At 49.2% G+C, this 18930-nt stretch overlaps 1 protein-coding gene across 2 annotated transcripts in view; it reads right to left on the minus strand.

Moving 5' to 3' along the window:
* The window catches only part of LOC144150782 (GTPase-activating Rap/Ran-GAP domain-like protein 3), a 751818-nt gene that overhangs the window by 127799 nt on the left and 605089 nt on the right, over nucleotides 1-18930 (minus strand). For both annotated transcript variants that reach the window (XM_077682183.1, XM_077682182.1), the window contains exon 3: nucleotides 3539-3619. In XM_077682183.1, coding sequence (XP_077538309.1) covers nucleotides 3539-3619 — 81 coding nt within the window. The remainder of the gene's footprint in view (nucleotides 1-3538; nucleotides 3620-18930) is intronic.

The following is an 18930-nucleotide window of genomic DNA, read 5'->3' on the forward strand; positions in this document are numbered from 1 at the left end:
ATTAAAAGTTTATTAGGCAGTTTTCGTTAATTAACTATGTAATTCGCATGTTTCTCATAACTGCTGACGTCCTCCAAACCTGATAGCTTGTTTCTTAAGAGAATTCCTATTTTTCTTGAAAAGCCTACCTTCAGGAATTTTTGAAAGTGTTCACTGAAACACCCTGTATATGTCAAGTAAAAATTTCCCACGATTCACGATCGGCACGAAGCGACGAGATTTAAATTCTTCCGAAATAAAGCCACTCTGCCAAGACTGCTTATACCGTGCAAAATAGCTTCGCTGGCCTTTTCATAGAGGTGACATAAGGCGACATAAATATTTCCGCCCGTTCCAGGCGATGACGAACGTCTGCACGTAGCCAAGGCAGGCTGCAGTTCCTCCGCAGAGTCTAGCAAAGGTGCATGCGTTAGTTTAGTCACGCAAAGGGAGGGAAGGGGAGGGTGTCAGGTGTGTGTCGTACTACACTGAGGTGATATTTTCGCACAAAAAATCATGCCCTAGTAGCATAACCAAGCAGCAATACTTAACAGGGACAGAAATTTCCCCGCAAACGCCGGGCTCCATATAGCAAGATGTAGAGCGGCTGTAAATGTGAAAGCTGTAAAGAAGCTGTAATGTGAAATGTCAGCCTGTGTGATTCTCGGTGATTTCCTGCGCATAGTGTTAAAGAAGTGATGATCGGATGGAACAATTGCCGGCAAGCCTTGCAAGGCAAGGTCCGCCCGTTAATTACCAATAACAACACTGCATAGGTGCGTTTGTGTGAATGAGCAGTACCTGTTGCTGCGTGGTGTGGTGTAAAGAATGTACCTTTAGTTTACGATCCAACTTTCTGACGCCCTCAAAAGCCAATACATACCGTGGCGTTAGGCAAGGAGCGTCATGATGGTTTTAGATTACTCATGGGCGCTTCCCATAAATGCCAGAAATATTTTATCTCCTTTTCGAATGCGGTCAGGTCGATCATATATATTTGCGACAGGACGCAGGATTATGCCCTCCACCGCCGTACAAATCATCTTACCTGCGCGTTGCACGGCTATGGTGGGCGATGCGTCAATCTCTTGGATCGTTTTTATTGTGTTTTTACGCTCCGAAGCTACACTTCGGCTACCGGGAGCGCTGGGGTGGTGAGCTATGGATTAATTTAGCCCACCCAAAAAATCCTTAGCGTGCTCCGAAACCTTGATATACTGCAGTCTTTGATTTTCACTGCCTTCAGGAAAACAGCCGCCGCTGCCGGGAATCAAACCCGCGTCCTTGGGCTCACTCACTGAGCCCGTGAGCTCTTTTTCCCTGTGCAGGACGGGCTCAAAAGCGGAGCCCAGTTCTCAAGTGCACGTGTAAACTGTCATCGGGACTTTTCAGCTCGGTCGCCGCAGCATTGCGCAGATTACCGTTACCAGGCCGCTCGATCATCCCGTATATGTTCCAAGACATTCTGCAGGCCAGTCCCACTTGTAGTCCTCAGAATGACCTACTCTAGTGTGGCGATTCCTGCAGCTGTTGCAGCTTGTCAAAGGGCGTGCCAAGTAGCGCTGTCGGCATTAAAACATCGTTGCGGAATCAAGTTCGTTGTAATTCCGTTGTAAGTGCGCCCGAATAGCCATGGGCCTACTGGTTACAGGGGAGCCTCTCTAACCGGTACGCGGTGAGAAAGGTCATAGTAGCAACGATGGGGCACAGACCACGCCGAAATGAATTACTGAACAGCCGTTGCAGCTAGACTTTCGCCGCCGTTGTAGCTCAATTGGTAGAGCATCGCACGACTAACATTCGTTTATGCTTTCAAGTGTGAACAGCGCGCATTGAGACAGCTCCTCTTCGTCCTTCGCCTAAGTGAGCGCTGTTCACCCTGCCAATCTAATCACCAACTAGGCCAATAAGACACCCTATTGGTTTAATCTATAGTGATTACATGCATTAAAATCGGCGCAAGTGCAACTCCAAAGCTCTGCTATCGCGTTTTCGGCTCAGAAGCCCTGCCATTCAACATTGGGCGAGAGGGCCGTGTATGAGTTCTGCACCATAAACAAAAAGAGAAAAAACCAAGTAATCTGCTTATTGGGACCTCCGAACTACACCGTACGGAAACGTTAGGTGACTGCCCAGTTGACGCTCACTCCACTAGCACTCGAATCCACTTACGACGCCGCTGAAGTAGTGGAAACTGTACTTCTTCACACAGTGGATTGATTTGATTGTAGGGTTTAACGCGCCGACGCAACTCAGGCGATGAGGCGCGCCGTAGTGGAGGGCTCCGGATTAATTTTGACCATTCACACAGTGGAGGTCCAGGTCTTCCATGTTTAGAATGGGATACCAAGGCACCTTACTGAATTTGCCGGTAAGCAAACGTGCATTTTTTCAAGTTGAATAGGTTCTGAGTTTTAAAATTCCTTGATTGATTGTACGGTTTTGACCACCTGGGGATCTTTAACGTGCGCCGAAATCTCGTACGCACGGGCGTTTTTGCTTTTCGCCTCCATCTGAAAAGCGACCGCCTCGGCGGGAATCGAACCCGCGTCCTCGTGCTCAGCAGCGCAACGCCTTAGCCACTGAGCCACCGGCGGGTAAGTTTTGAGAGGCCAAACCGTTAAGACATATATATCGTACAGCGAACACTACTATATTTTTACACTGTCCTACAACTCGGCCCGTGAGAAGGAAAAAAAAAAAAAACTGGCAATAAAAACACAGAACAGCGGCAAGTATGCTACGTCTGCAGAGATTCTCTTCGAGTGATTACACCTAGTTCATTAAAAAAATATTTTCACCCCTTTCTTAGGCCGGTGCACCATTTCGGGATTGCAGTTCGCAATACGTTCCTCCGAAATTCAAATTTGCGGTGTGAAACGTGCCAAAGCTACACCTGCTCTAAAGGCAAGCCCTAGCGGAGGGCCACAGATTAATTTGGACCACCTCGAGAGCTTTAACAACTGCCGAAATCTTGAACCGCCAGCGTTATAGTTCTCGCTTCCATCAGCAAAAAAACAGTACCGGCCAGTATCAAATCCACGTCCTCGGACTCAAGAGATGTTCCGCCAAATAAACCAGGCACGTTATTTGCATAGAAAATTAATTGAAGGCAAGTCATCCCCTACGATCACTTCTCGCACCATTAAACTGTAATTTTTGCATGTTTTACATGCGATATAGATAACGTGGGTTGCAAACAAATCATGTCCGTAAACAAGTAACCCTGAAAAGGCACGGGGAAGCAGGTGCACGTAGTAATAAGCTGTGCAGCCTAATGCCGATGGGTAGATGGGTAGATGACTTGCTAAAAGCATCATCCTTCAAGGGGTCACCAAATATGCAGAAAATCATTAAACAGGTGTGCACCTTGCATTTTAAGTTCCCTTAATTGGCGTGGTAGTCATTAGACATAAAAAATTAGCCAAGAAGTCAGCTTTTTGTATCTCACTTCTTGTCTTCTTTGGAAACCGCCTCTTTATTACTGTGGCCAAGAATAGTCATTTGTCGAAATTTGGTACAAGAAAAAAAAAACTAGAAACGAAACTTGCATACTCACCTCTTCCTTGTCGGATCGCTCTCCGGTCTCGACTCGGAATCGGCGAACAATATTTTCGGAGTCGCCATCGCATGAGGCCAGCTGCAGAAAGACAACAGAGAAGGCAGAGTTTACAGGGGGTTTGCGCACATTGCATGCGGACGTGCGTTCCTTGTCGTTCCCCAACAACACTCAGAATTGCTGATGATTTGATTTTTTTGTTTTTGCTTTTGCGGTTTAACGCGCCGGCGCAACGCAGGCAATGAGGCTCGTCGTAGTGGAGAACTCCGCATTAATTTTTACCACCTGGAGATCTTTAACGTGCGCCGAAATCTCGTACACACGGGCGTTGTTGATTTTCGCCTCCATCAGAAAAGCGGCCGCCGCGGCCGGATATCAAACCCGCCTCCTCGTGCTCAGCATCACAACGCCTTAGCCGCTGAGCCACCGCGGTAGGTACTCGCAATTGCTGTCACTGTGACACCAACAGCAGTTGACAGCAAACCTACAACTGCTGTCACTGTTAGTGCGACCACAGACGTTCTTGGCGATGGCAACTGGGTAGATGAACACACTAATACTTAATGTGGCACTTAATTTACAACCATCCGCATGCATGCTTAGAAAAGAGCGGCGTCGTTGCTTGGCGTATCTTTGGTGGTAAGAATTTAGGATTACCTAGAGCTGCTCAAAGCCCAGAAACAAATCTGCCACTTGTATTGCGCGACTTTTTTGGGTGTGGTCTCCTCGACAAAATGAAACTAAGTGGGTACAAAAATACGGTATTTCCGACGCAGAAAATGGCATAACATACGCCCCTTGCACCGCCATACAAATTTTGCAATGTTATCCTCACTTACAGCAAGAACGCAGGGGAGAAAAGTTATGCATCGCTCGCTACTTATGGCACCCTCCAAAGGAAGTCCTCTCCCTGAAACGTCAATACTTTTACTTTTTTTATTTTTTTCTCGTGTGTCTCGGTCTCTGCTTACATTACTTTCTCGCGCTCTGTATGAGTTTTTATGCTTCCAGGCTATATATATATATATATATATATATATATATATATATATACAGGAAGAAATGCCGGCAGTCTACAACACCAAAGAAGGCATAGGGGAATGGTTAGAATATTTTTTACCGTTAGTGACGTTACATTATTATTTATTATTATTAATTACGTGAGAAAGAAAGAAAGAAAAACACGCGCGTGTTTTTCTTTCTTTCTTTCTCACGTAATTAATAATAAATAATAATGTAACGTCACTAACGGTAAAAAATATTCTAACCATTCCCCTATGCCTTCTTTGGTGTTGTAGACTGCCGGCATTTCTTCCTGTATTTTCTAACGAGCCCCTCATTTACAAACCCTATTATCATGCGAAAGCTTAGCGAGGGCCTCGGTTCTTGCAGCCTTGATGCCAAGGTAGCATAAGAGGGTTTCTCGCCAGTTACCCACTTATGACAGGCTGTAGACGTTCGCGTCACGCCCCGGGGGTTGAAAAGAAGGTCCCTTTCTCCCCGTGTAGTCTGAGTGGCGCTGGCTACCATCCTCAAGCGTCAGATACAGTTGTAGTATATATAAATACCCCAGAAAGTGAAGCGGAACACAGTCGCCCAGATAGCCGAATTGGTAAGGCATTCGAGATCTAATCGAAAGGCGTGGGTTCGGTCCCCACTCTGGGCGCGTGTTTTTCTTTCTTTCTTTCTCACGTAATTAATAATAATAAATAATAATGTAACGTCACTAACGGTAAAAAATATTCTAACCATTCCCCTATGCCTTCTTTGGTGTTGTAGACTGCCGGCATTTCTTCCTGTATATTCTAACGAGCCCCACATTTACAAACCCTATATATATATATATATATATATATATATATATATATATATATATATATATATATATATATATATATATATCGCCTCTTGAACGATTGGGAATATTTATTTAACTATACCCACAAACAATTGTCCACCACACACATCCGCCATCACACAAAAGTAAGCGAAAATCAGTCACATTGTATGCTGGAAAACAAAAACCACGAACCTGCAATGATGTAGCCGTTCGGAAACCAGAAAGCAATTTGTGTTTCATTTTGTTAATGACTATACTGTGAGCCTAACCGCCTGATCCGAAAATTCAGTTTATCCATGGCAGAGTCCATCCACAGTCGCAGCGATAACGCAGAAGCTGCACTATTGCAGTCGCACTCGGGATGGGGAAGACAATGTTCTTGTGTACGCGGGGCGCTTACTACCGACTGAAAGAAAGCCGAAAAATACCGCCGGATCAACCCCAAGTCGAGAAGACATTTGAACTATAATTCAACCTATGTGGAAATACCGGTAGAAACGATATGGAGGTACCAGTGGAAAACACTCACTACGCATGAAGCTATAAGAAACCCGTGATGGAAAACTTTTCCTTCGATCGTTGCGATCCCTGTACGGTAAATTCGTTTTTGTGTGTACTAAAGGTTATAGTGGGAAGCAAAGGCATTTCTGACGATCACGCGACGTGTTCGGAATACAAGCGTCGCTAGGGCGACATTTCCATGATATTGCGTTGTGATTGATTCCACGCTTTGCTTTAATATGCCAATGCGTGGCGAAATTGATTTCACCGTGAAGCGCCAATGTTTCGCCGAAACGACGTCCACTTGCTCCGAAGGCAAGAATGAGCAGATGACAACGCGGCGCGCTCAGATCCTACCCAGGGTTCACGCGACTGGCCGTCCCAGTCGCCAGGATTTTGAGAGCGAGAGGGAAGCCATCATTTGCGCATCCGCTGCATTCGCCCTTTCCCGGCACCAAGGCCACCTGCGATAAGCGCATTCGCCCCGTCCGTTTTCGCTACATACGGGCTCCCAAGGGCAACACGCACTTTCCCTTCTCACCCCTTCTTTCCCCATCTCTCTGACACCACCGCCACAGCCCAATACAGCTGACGCAGTAATAACGAAATTTACCACGTCGCAAGAACAACCTGTGTGCAGTGGAGCACCCTTTACAGGCTACTGCGTTTGTTTTGGGTGGATACGAGACTTGCCCCGTGCAACATGCCCGATACACCGGCCACTGTAAAAAAAAAAAAAAAAAAAAAAAAAAAAAAAAAAAAAAAGAGAGAGAGAGAGAGAGAGAGAGAGAGAGAGAGAGAGAGAGAGAGAGAGAGAGAGAGAGAGAGAGAGACAGAGAGAGAGAGAGAGAGACTTCTTCAATGTCTGCAGGGCGTTATATAAAGGGAGGGGGGGGGGGGCGTATTTCTTTTGATATTCAAAGCGCTTGCCACAACGCTATGCATTCGTCGGAGCTCCGCTGCAGGCTAATCTCCGAGGCCCGGGAGGGCCGCATTCTAGGGTCGGATATCGAGCCGGCAGAGGCCCAGCCATGATTTCTCCCGGGAAGGCTGACAACTGCGAGCGATGCACCGACGAGAGGCGCAAGAGCAGCCGGAGAAGAAAGGAAGTCGAGGCGACCGGCCGAGTCGATAGGCGCGCATAGGCCAATTCAGGGGCGCGCATACGCGCATTCCGGCTAATTTGGGCCGACAGGGAGCGAAGGAAGACAGGCTGGACCCGCAACTGAGAGGAACGGCCGTTGCTGCAGCGTTGGGCGCTCCAGTGAACCACGGGACGCTGAGCCGATAAGCAGCCGCGACTGCACAAAGCGCTCGGCGAGGAGGAGAAAAAAAGAATTGCGCGCAAGGACGAGGGGAGAGCATCGCGGTTTTTCGTGCACGTGGCCGCGACAAAAAGCTATCTCCCAAAGGCACCGATACAGACTGCAATTTACCCTGCGTCGCTTTCGCCAGGCCGCGGCTGAGCCGCGTCGATACTCGTACACCGCTCTCGGCATTCGTGTATTTTGCCAGCGTCTGACACCTGGCGCGCGATAGGCCCGCCCAGAGGACGAGGGGCCACCGAGGAGCCCGCAGCGTTGCGAGCCCCAGAATTTCGAGGAGCTGACCCGTTCTTAGCGGGCCGTGAAAAGAAATCGGCCACGTGGGCGCACACTATGTCCGTCTGCGATGGGCCGCCCTTTGTCGAGCGCTGACCAATCCCTAAACAGCACCACCGCTCCACTGGTATTGCCGCAGTCGCATTTCCCAATAAAAGACGCGAGGTTGACTGAGGTCAGCAGGGAACAAACGTCTGACTCCCGATTCTAAACGAGCCGGTGTTGAAACAGCCGCCGGCATCTAAGGCGCAGTTCCATTGATGGGCCTTCCCATGCATCTCGAAGACGCGAACACGTCTAAACGATGTTCCAGGCCGCCATTCGTGCGGCGCTCGTTGCATTGCGACACTGCCAAACTAGGCGGCTGTCTTGAGCAGGAATTCAATACCGGTGAAAGGAGGCAGGAAACGGCCGCTTTCAAAACAGCATTTCTAGATTGGAAGCCCAGAAATACTAAATTAACAGGAAGAAAACACCGGAAGCTTGGGGAACTGAGGCAGCCCTCCGGATCTGCGTGCACGATCTGGCACTAATTAATTAATGACGTTTCACTCAAGCCGCGTTCCATAGTTTATTGCTCGGAAACATTTATACGCGTTCATTGTTTTTCTCTGAGAAAACAGGTGCCTGCGCTTATTATATGTTCGGCCGTCAATGCGTCAGTGGACTTAAAATTATTGCCTTTTGTTTCGTGGGTAGTGTTTTTTGAACGTCCAGAAGCTTTTAGGGGATTTAAACAAGTACGGAGCGAAGCACATATTAATCGTCAGGGACGTCATACGAGCACTACCGGCGCACAGAACGGAGACAAATGATCGTAGGCCTTCCTCGCGGTGCACATTTTCAAGCTTCGCTGTACCAACCTCACTCTATTCTCATTTAATGTATACACTAAGCCGCTGTCACATGGTCTCTCACCAGACGATGAGAATATCGATCTCGTTTCTCCGGCGAGTGAAATTAGCCCACAGCGAATATGTCGTAAACTGTGCGCATATTTGACTGGCATTTATTTTGTGCACTGGATAATCTTTAATGTATACTCTGCACAATAAATAATAAGATACGCACCAAAATGCAATTCATCCTTCAAAGACGTCCTTCCCGAGACAATTAATAATGTGCCACGTAGCAGTTATTCTCTTTGGACTTGGCTTATGGAGTTCACAGTAAGAGGAGAATTTTTTTAAAGCCAGAGCGTTATGTGACTCACTGGACGAAAAAGCCTGCGTCCAGAGTCTGTGGCAGCAAAACGGCTCCTAGGCCTCCCATTGGCTGCTACGCTTTTGATACTGTACCGCTATGGGTTCTAAAGCATCTACAACGTGGCCCTGCGCGCCACTACCCAGCAGACCTCCCGCAGCCCGACTCGAGAAAAGATTACGCGCAACGCGAAACACCGAGCGGCACTCATCAGCAGCGTTCGGTTCGACATAAAGCTCAAAAGGACGTAGAATCGGGCTAGTTGTTACGGCTTCATCTTGAAGTGTTTTATCTGCCCATGCGCTTAGAGGCGCCGCCATTACTTTTGATTGATTGATTGATTGATTGTAGGGTTTAACGCACCGACGCAACGCAGGCAATGAGGCGCGCCGTAGTGGAGGGCTCCGGATTAATTTTGACCACCTGAGGATCTTTAACGTGCGCCGAAATCTCGTACACACGGGCGTTTTTGCTGCCATTACTTTTGGGGGCTCGGTGTTATCTGAGTCGCGGCTGATGACTTACGCGGTTGGCACCCAGGGCCCAACTCCCGACAGATTGTGCCTGATATGCGGTGGCCGCTGCTAAATTGCTGAGTCATCAGACGGCCTGTCACTGGCGTTGCGAACGTATAAAAATTTGTCAGCAGCGCACGCAAAGAGCGAGCTTGGAGCATTAAGTTAAAAAAGTATAGCGCGATACGATGCCAACGGAGCAGTGGCGTAGCCAGAAATATTTTTCGGGGGGTGTTATACGCCGCTGGTAAAAAAACACTAAAAAGAAAGCCTGCCCCAAATAATCACTCAGTCAGTTTTCTTTTCTTCTTTGTCATTTTTATTTTTGTTTTTACAAACTAATATATTGATACAGTGTGTAAATAGCATGGATGAAAAAAAGCGGGAAGGAGGGGAGATGCCACGATCAGAACATTTCGGGGGTGTTCTGACACCGCACCGCTGCCCCCCACCCCCTGGCTGCGCCCCTGCAACGGAGCCTCGTAGGCTGTCACCATTTGCGTGCTCCGTGATTAGCCATACAGCAAAACGGCACCAGGGCAGTAACCGTGGTCGAAAGAGCCCCCAGCTGTACTTCTTGTAATCGCCGCTACTAGCGCTATTCTTGGCGTGGAAAAGGTTTACTGGGTTCACTACGACAAATTGGACGACAAGGGGACGGGGACAAAGCGCAAACTTGCATCTGTTCATTATTGTAGTAGACGAGGAACACATAAAGTATATATCAAAGGGCGCGATATTGCGCTTGCGCGGAAAAACACCGAAAAGAACCGATAAGACCATTAAGGCGAAGATGATATATATACTTAGACGGTAAATGCGAACACTGGCAGTAGGCATGTGGGAATGACGGCGTGCAGGATGCAATCTTTTTCATGCTGGCGGCTCTGTTTTGGGTGCGGAGTACCATAGGACCGCACAATATCCGTCCGCGTCCGTGCGCATAGCATTTTCAATCGCAAAAATCCCACAGGCACTGCAGGATTCTAGCCTGTGTCTGGTAGACCAGACAGAGTTAGTGTCAGTCGTCTTACCCATTGGGCTACTATCGTGAGTTAGTATACCGAGAGTCAAACGGCTTACTCCCTCGCCTGTAACGGTGCGGAGTACGTTAGGAACTCCCAATGTCAGTCCGCGTCCATCCGTGCGCACGCCACCATCAAGCGAAAATCAAGCGAAATTCGTGAGTTGCAGTTTCATTTAGGGAATAATCAAGGTGCAACTCACGGCTCAAATCGAATGACGGTCGGGGCGCAAATCGGATGTCACTCGGGACGCAACTTGGATGTCTTTTCGAGTCCCCGTACTCCGCACCCTCGCCATCAACCACGGAGTGGAGATGCTGCCATTTTTAATTAAGTTTCGTTCATTATGAGACAGCAGGATTGACGGTATGCTAACGCACCCGTCCGGTTCGGTTATTATGTGACAGGATTCCATGATCTCGCGTGTGATCTTGTCTTTAGCGCGCGCCAAGATGTGCGTGTTCTGAAATTGCTCGTTGGCTGTGACCGAAACACAGCCAACGAGCCAACGAGCGATTGCCTCCGTATCGGACACAGGCAAAAATTTGCTGATTGTCAAATGCGCGGGGTATACAAAGTACCACTGGTGTGTGGGAAAGCGTATACGGGACAAAGTGGAAGGTGCGTGAACGAACGTCTCAGGGAACACCCATACGCAGACCGATACGCACTGATACGCAAAGCAATGCTCAATCATTCATCACGCAGTGACGAGGAACGTACTACAGTAAACGCCCGTTAATTTGAACTTGGTTAATTCGAACTTGCAGTTAATTCGAACTGGCGCCCTGGTCCCGGCACAGCCCTGTATATTTCAATGGGGGGAAACTCCCGATAATTCGAACTCGGCGGTATCCAGAGCGGCTATTTCGAACTGAAATCCCTTGGTTTCCATCGCTCCTCGCAGAAGACGTCGGCCCAGAGTGATTAAAATGTGTTGAAAATCGCAAACAAACCAAATTTACTAGACATGCAACACAACGAAACAGAAGAAAAAGAGCGTAGCGCGCGCTAGCTACGCTGCTGCGATAGCTTATTTCGCTGCAACGGCGCTTCCGTTGCCGGTACTCTTTGTGCCTCTTTCGTTGGTTTGGGCCTGCGATCACGGGGCGTGCGCAACAAACGTTTAGTAGCGCCTAATTGGCGATAACGAGTCCAGAGGTGGCTTCGTTGTGTTCTGCCCGGGCAGTGTGGCGCGATATCCATTCATTCTAGCGCCCGCCCGCTAATTCGAACTCCGCTTGATTCGAACAATTTTATGGTCCCCTTCGCGTTCGAATGAACGAGCTTTGAGTGTAGTAGCAGTAGAACTGTGAGTACCTTACTGTTAGGTCTGGCAATTGCATATACGCGGCTAAAAAATGAATGACATGAATGTGCTGTGCTTACAAGTGGTTATATAGGAGTTCATAGGGCCCTCGATCTAAATGAAATGTATAGATGGTCATAACGATAAATTATAATCCCGATAGTAAGGTGCTAAGGTACCAGAAGCCTGAAAACACGCCCACTGATCGAACTCAAGGCAGTGAGGGTTACGGCGCAGACAAAAGAACACTCATGAGACCCTCATTCCCAATGGCCTCGAGGTTAACGCGGCATGGCATAAGTATAAAAAAATCCAATGCCCCCTGGGTAGGTTAAACGGCGTACTTGCAATGAAGCGTTTGTTAGCTTAAAAATTACGTATTGGTATCGTGCCAGTGTAAAGTGCTGGAAAATGCCTCTCACGAAAGCCAAAATATTTTGAAGGCCCCAAGGCGTTGTACCCACTTGTCGCCTCTTGGCGGCTGTGCGCCGTTTAAAAGGAGCGAATGCGTAGCGTGACTGTGGCCTACTCGCAGCCGGAACATGAATACTTCAGTGGAGCCACTTCGCTTGTCTGTATCTATTTAGTTGTCGCTCAGGGAAATGTAGTCCCTTGTGTGCTTGTGCACCCATTGTTGCTGCCAGTGTTCGCAGAGTCGAAGTGGTTTTATGCACGGGAGGGAGACCTGTTGAATGCAGTACATGTCAATGTTGAATGCAGCCGCAGCGGCATTCCGGTCAACGATTTTGTTTACTTTTAAAAGTGCCGCTGTATCCAGGGGTGCAGCACACTATTACTTTCATTTTTGAAGAAATGACATAGATGACAAATCTTACGAGAGGTTTAAAACCATGGTTTTAGGTGGTTTTCCGTAATCTATATACGATAGCACGCTTGAAGAGGCTATAAAAAATGAAGGTTTGTACTGTGGTTTGCGTGATGTGCTTTGCTGTAATCAAATTACCGTGCGCCTCTGCAGCGATTGATTGTATGGTTTAACGCGCCAACGCAACGCAGGCGATGAGGAGCGCCGTAGTGGAGGGCTCCGGATTAATTTTGACCACCTGGAGATCTTCATCGTGCGCCGAAATCTCGAACACACGGGCGTTTTTGTTTTTCGCCTCCATCAGAAAAGCGGCCGCCGCGGCCGGGAATCGAACCCGCGACCTCGTGCTCAGCAGCGCAACGCCTTAGCCACCGAGCCACCGCGGCGGGTCTCTGCTGCGAGAATGCTTCTGCTTTTGTTGACTGCCTCTGTGCCCGTAAACCTGCGGCCATGCACAGTCTATGATGCAGTGCAAACAGATTTGGAAGCATCTAGTATTATTCGGGACGAAAGTCGTGCTAGGAAATTGTCATACAGTGCGTATCATTTATAGCTGAGTCGTCTTCGTGGTGCCTTTCCTTTTTTTTTTTTTTTTTTTTTTTTTTTTTTTTTTTTTTTTTTTTTTTAGGCGTCCGGAGCGAGTTGATCACATATCACGCGGTTTAAACCAGCCGAAAGCAGATTCTAGGGCCGCTGGAAACGACTTTCTTAGTTTTGCTTTTGTTGTGTTCGGCGCCTTTAACGACAGCGCTAGACTCAGTCTTTTTCTTTATCGTCTATTTTTGTTCTGCTTTCACGTCGCCCCATTTGAATGCCATTTTTCAACGCAGTGGTTATTTACTTTCGTAAAAACCAACCCGTTTCCGTGAGAAAGCATTAAATGCCCCATTACGCGAGAATGCGGTAACCGGCGTCGGTGTGAGCGAAAGATGATCCTCAAAATGGGCGACAGCGCAAGCGGAATAAAAGCCAAGGAAAATAAAATTACGTTAATGAGGGGTCTTGGGCACGAACCCTGCTGAATCCTACAGAATGCGATTCCAGCACGCATACCCTGCACGAATGCCGAGTCTTGTCTTCAGGTACCAAGATGTGCACGTGCACTTTAGTTAATGTGTTGTCGCCTTCGATTTAGGCGCGTGCATCAGAGACATGTACTGAGGCCTACAGGGATAACTTTAGCTTGCTAATAACATAAGCATAAAAGCGATATTCCGTTGACAGCGACGTCAGGGCATTCGTCTAGGGATTTTAAGATGTCAGGGAAACGGTCCTTTTCGTAAAGGTTAGTGCTCACCAGTTGCTCAACGGACGGTGGAAGAACGGCACAGCCGATTGCCAAATTTGCCGAATTTATGCGTGAATAGGTGTAACAGTCCAGTAATCTGTCGGTTGCTTTTTGTTGAACAGACAAGCTTTACACTCTTACCACAGCGCTCCAGAATGACCAACTGAAGAGAGCAATTGTGCAAATCGAGCGAATGACGTGGCCGAGCATTCAATTTGAGCGGAAAAGGGCGTCTGCGCTGGGAAATTGCGCAATGCGAAACGCCATTCACGCCCTGCTTGTTCTCCCTGCGTGCATGCACTTTTTTCAGTCAAATCATGTACTGGGCTCAGTCATTTGACAAATTTGCACACTAGGCCACTTCAATTGGTCATTCTGGAGCGCTGTGGTGAAGACTACTTGCGTGGGACTTCGTAGAGCGCAGACAACAAGAGGACAGTTTTGTTGAAGTGAGCTGGCATTGTTGTGTCATGAGCCAAATGTGTGTTGCACGCATTTAAGTGGCCATTAATATAAAATGACTCTGGAAGTTAAGCCACCAAGGACTTAAATTTTAAGCGAATTAAGCGATAGACAGGTGGAGGGGGAGTATACGAAACATACTGTTATTGTTCTATTAAAAATAATAGCCCTGACAGCGACGGCTTCAAGGCTCGTGAGCAAGCGAAGGCGGGATTTCTGTGTGCCCATTTGTGTGCCACGCAGTGCGTGAGCACACGCTAAATACAGCGCACTGCTCGTGAAAGTTTGTGTTGAGTTTAAACGTGTCTCTTGAAGGCGGACAATGCCTGATCGACATTTATGACGAATTACGCAAACATCGCCCAGATATTTTATTAGGCCCCTACAATTTAACTGAATTGTTTTTGCTCCATTACGGTTCAGAGATTATAACCACAGTGTATATGTGTTATGGATGTATGTTCAGGTTAAGGCCACGAATTTGATTTTGGTGCAGTCACGCGCTGAGCTGGTCTTCTACCGCGGTAGGGAGTGCTGTATGTTTTTTTTTTTTTTTTTTGTGCCTGCAGTGACGGCATAGACGGCGATACTTTCATGCCGGCGCCAGGCTCTTATGCATGATTCCTACTAGGTTGAATCTTCACGATGCACACCCCCAAAGGAGTGGCGTCTGCACCGGCTGCGATCGCCAAGGATGGCACAGGCCGAACCCCGACGCCGCTGCCTTTGCGACTTGCAAGAGGAGGACAGGGAGAACCTTTTTTTCTAGCCTCTGCAAAGGCGATGTTCTCAGTGACCCCGACGTTAATGATTAGCTTTGCTTGCTAAAACTTTACGCATGACAGTGTGTCACCGGTTTCCTCAAATAGGGTGCACTGTCAGAAGATATGGGGAGTCGACTCAAGCGAGCCAACAAACCCCACCGAATCCACAGGGCACAGGTGACGAAGGGGGTGGCCGTCTGATGTGCGGCTTTCGCCGACCAGAGTGGCAAGAATGAGTAAGACCCTTGAACGAAAACAGGACAAATACTTATATTTATACAGGCAAAATACTGTACAAGCACGAAGTAATGAATCGATAGTGACAGACAACTTAGATCGAATTCTCTAGATCAAGAAACCGTTCAATATTAGGCAAAATGATACAAACAGGAGCGTTAACAAATTAATATTACGAAGCGGAGCAGTTAACTAAAAAAATTACGCCCATATTCCCGCGAGGGAACCCTGATGTGATGCGACGCATCGGGGGGTTCAATTGGTCGTAACGTTGCCTTGAGCGTTTGCGCTGACGCTGGTATTGGATTGTGCCAGCCCACTCGCTGAAGGGACCGTCGCTTCCATCACGTCTTCATCGGAAGAATCAAGTCAAGCACGGAGTCATCAAGCGCAGTCACGCGGAGTCGAACGAGAGGGAGCGCTGACTGAACCGCCGCAACGCGCTACCCGCTTTATATTCACAGCGCCTGAAGAAGAGGAGACAGCAGAGGAGAGTCGCGCATGCGCGCACTTGCGCACCGGAGCAGGCGCGAGCGGAGCGAAGCGCGCAGCTGTTGTTGTTATGCTAATGCGACGGAGTGAGAGTGTTACACACAGCTGTCGGAGAGAAGAACGGGGGAGAGTTGCACATGCGCAGGTGGTGTGCGTCGCGCATGCCCGCACTTGCGCGCGCCGGAGCAGTTGTTAATGCAGCGTTACGCAGCGAAGCGCGCCCAAACAAGCGCGCCAGCTGTGGTATGCTAATGAACCGGAGTGAGAGTGTTGCACACAGCTGTGGGAGAGAACAACGGAGGAGGGATGCGGACGGACGCCGCGACAACGACGCAGGAGGGACATGCCTAGATGCGTCGCATCTAAAAACGGACAGTTCGATGCATATGAGAGACAGAGTCCCACAATATTCACCGACCGGGCCGGACGATGCACCACTGTCGGAGGCGATTCGGCTACCTGGGAAGCGTGGCTTCGCTGTAGGCCACGCCGTCCGAGACGTTCACTGTGATTCGAGGCCCGGGAGTACGATGGAGTCCTCCAGGGTGCGGGTCGCCGGTGGTGTGATGCACAAACTGGCAGGCGCCGTTGTCACATCACGACTTCCAACGTAGCTCCTTTGCTTAGGCGCGGCTTCTCTTTTTATAATTGCGCCGGTGCGGAGAGGGAGGGCACAACGCACCACGCGCCCATACTTCCCTCTTTCTCCCTTCTAGAATAGTCAGAGCGCTTTAGCACTGGCAAGGCCACGCGCACCTCCTCGAAAGTACTGGAAGCTTCGACGAGACGGGAGCGGCGGAGGTTTTATTTTTGTTGTTTTCTTGCCGGCGAGTCGGCGAGTGATCGTGTTACCGCCTCTTCGTTCGAGAAAGCTCCAGCATTGTCTCGGGACGAATGGAACCGAACTGAATGAATCGAACGACTGCAAGAAGAATTAGGCGCTGTACAGTAAAATGAAAAATTTATAAGGTACTTTTAGACGTCGTACGCTCGAGTTTGTGACACAGTGAGTACGCTGGTTGGGGTCCATCGCAGGTACGATTGGTGACCACCCACCTAATTGGTGCATATATGGTCTTGCAGACTTTAGTAGAAAACTCGGGTTTGGATTATATGCCACAGGTTAGTTTCCCGCGGCACTGTGTTAATACCGTGCCCATGTCGCTGACATCTGAAGCAGCTACGCGGGTTATAGATACAGGTTCTTGTAGGGCAGCGGAGGACGCCTGCCGTGATGGATTCTGGTCGGTTGCTTCGGTCGAATGTTATTATACTGCGTATTGTTTCGATTTCTTTCACTTCTCGCCCTGGTGATGCAACTATGCGCTGTGTCTCCTTGGCAACTCATTCCTTTGAGGAGAGCAGTTTCAGTTTCGTGGATCACATCACTTTTAAGGATGAATCCTTGAGAATAGTAAAGTGTTCTCTAAGGTGAGGGTGATTTAGAGACAGTCAATGTTCGTTAGCTTAACAAGCGCTTTCGATTGCTTTGTGTGAGTGCTTCCCGTGCTTCCTGGCCTTACAGCCTTTTCCCACAACGTCATCGAAGAACTTTGGACGTACGAACACTGATTTGTTGGTTACTATGGTTTCTTTATCGAGAGATTGCATTATCAGGAGGCCGGGAAAGTTGTTAGAGCTTTTGAAATTTATGTTCGGTAGGTGCTTGGAAACGACATCGCGCGTTCCCTTTCTGAGGCCCGATCAAATGTTACGGGGAAAGAGCGTACAATACGGCAAATGCAGGGTATGCATACTCTCAACTGATATTAAGGTGTTGCTCAGTAAGGTACCAGAGCTCATTTCCCGGTAAACGGACAAAGAATCCATCGGACGGAGCCTGACCAAACCCCAGACAGCCACCGTTCATCGTTTCTAGCCTACACCACTAAACACACCGCCACGCTTGACGCAGCTTATGCATGGAGCCTCAGGGCGCACGGTGTCACAACCCGCCGTTACCGAGTTTACGCAAAGTGCATCGTGCTGCGAAGTGCATTGTGCGGCGACAACGAAGGGCGCATTGATGAACCGCTAAAGCTGATTGCAGCTCGTATGAACATCTGTGTTTCCATAACGAGGCGATGAGGAAAAGAGGAAATCTGGGGCGATGCCATGCGACAATTTTTTCCCGCTGTTTTCAGACCTCTGCGGGCTTGGCGGTGTAGCGTCGCATGAGCGACTTGAGGGCGCCCATAACCGCGGGGCGCGCTTCGAAGCGGAGAAGATTGACTTCCCCCAACCGCATAATGACCGCCTCGGGCCGAGATGAGGCGCAGCCGGAAGGAGCGCGGCCATCATACGGGCCATTGTTTGGCCCAGAACAATTGATCGTTCGCGGTCGCAGCCTTTCTGCCTGAAACAGCGGCAGCGGCGGCGGCGGGAGGGATCGGCTCTCGGCTGCTCAGACCGCAACTGTGCTGACCCTGCGGCGATTAAAGGGCGCTTTATGACGCTTTCGGAGTTCCAGAGCCAATCTGGGTCACGTTTCTTTAAGCGGAGGTCAGGCCAACAAGGCCCTTCCACTTCCCCACCCTTAGTTTAGCCCTCCTCTCTTTTTACCATTTCTTACACGCTCTCTTACATCCATTGTTCGTTGCGCAAGCCCTATCCGCGAGCACTGTCAAGGGCCCCGTGTCAAGTGCACTTGGCCGCAGCGGCAGCGACGAGCGCCGGCTCGCTATTCAACCGCGCTCACTGTTTCGGACACGTTCATCTCAGAATCCCCAGGAGCGGTGTCCATAGCCGCCGTAGCTCAGCTACGATCGAGCGCTGAAGTAAGCTGTGTCGTGCACGGGGCACGCATGCTCGCCTTGTCAGGAACAAAATTAGTGGGAGCCGTTGCACGAGTGAACGCGGTTGCAGGGCGAGAGGCATTGGGCGCACGCGTCCCGGCCAACGCGTGCGACAGGGACAGCGAGCAGAGACAGCCGAACGAGGCGGAAGAAAGACGAAAGAGCAAGCAGCAAAGATAAGAAAGAACAGGTACAGGAGGGCGCGTCAGATCGGCGCCAAGCAAGACGCTCTATATATTTCCGCCGTGCCTAGCCGTTGCCTACCAGCGATGACGAGCCGTCCTCTTCCTCGCTGCCTCTGTATTCTTTCGCTCGAGAGGCTTCGGAAATTTCAGACGCTTCGAAATCTCCGCTTTTCAGGAGCGACCCACCCGTGCTCTCCAACCAAAATATCCGTGCCCCGTCAGGCTCAGAATGGAAGCGCGCAAGTAGCGTGCGTTGCGCATTCGAATCGAGCATCTGTCGCAATTAAGTATACCTACGCAGGTGCACGAAAGTCTGGACGCGCTACAGTCAGATGTCACGTCATGGCAC

The sequence above is a fragment of the Haemaphysalis longicornis genome, unplaced genomic scaffold (assembly GCF_048455015.1).
Source record: "Haemaphysalis longicornis isolate Haplotype H1 unplaced genomic scaffold, Haemaphysalis longicornis Haplotype H1 scaffold_1, whole genome shotgun sequence".
Taxonomy (NCBI): domain Eukaryota; kingdom Metazoa; phylum Arthropoda; class Arachnida; order Ixodida; family Ixodidae; genus Haemaphysalis; species Haemaphysalis longicornis.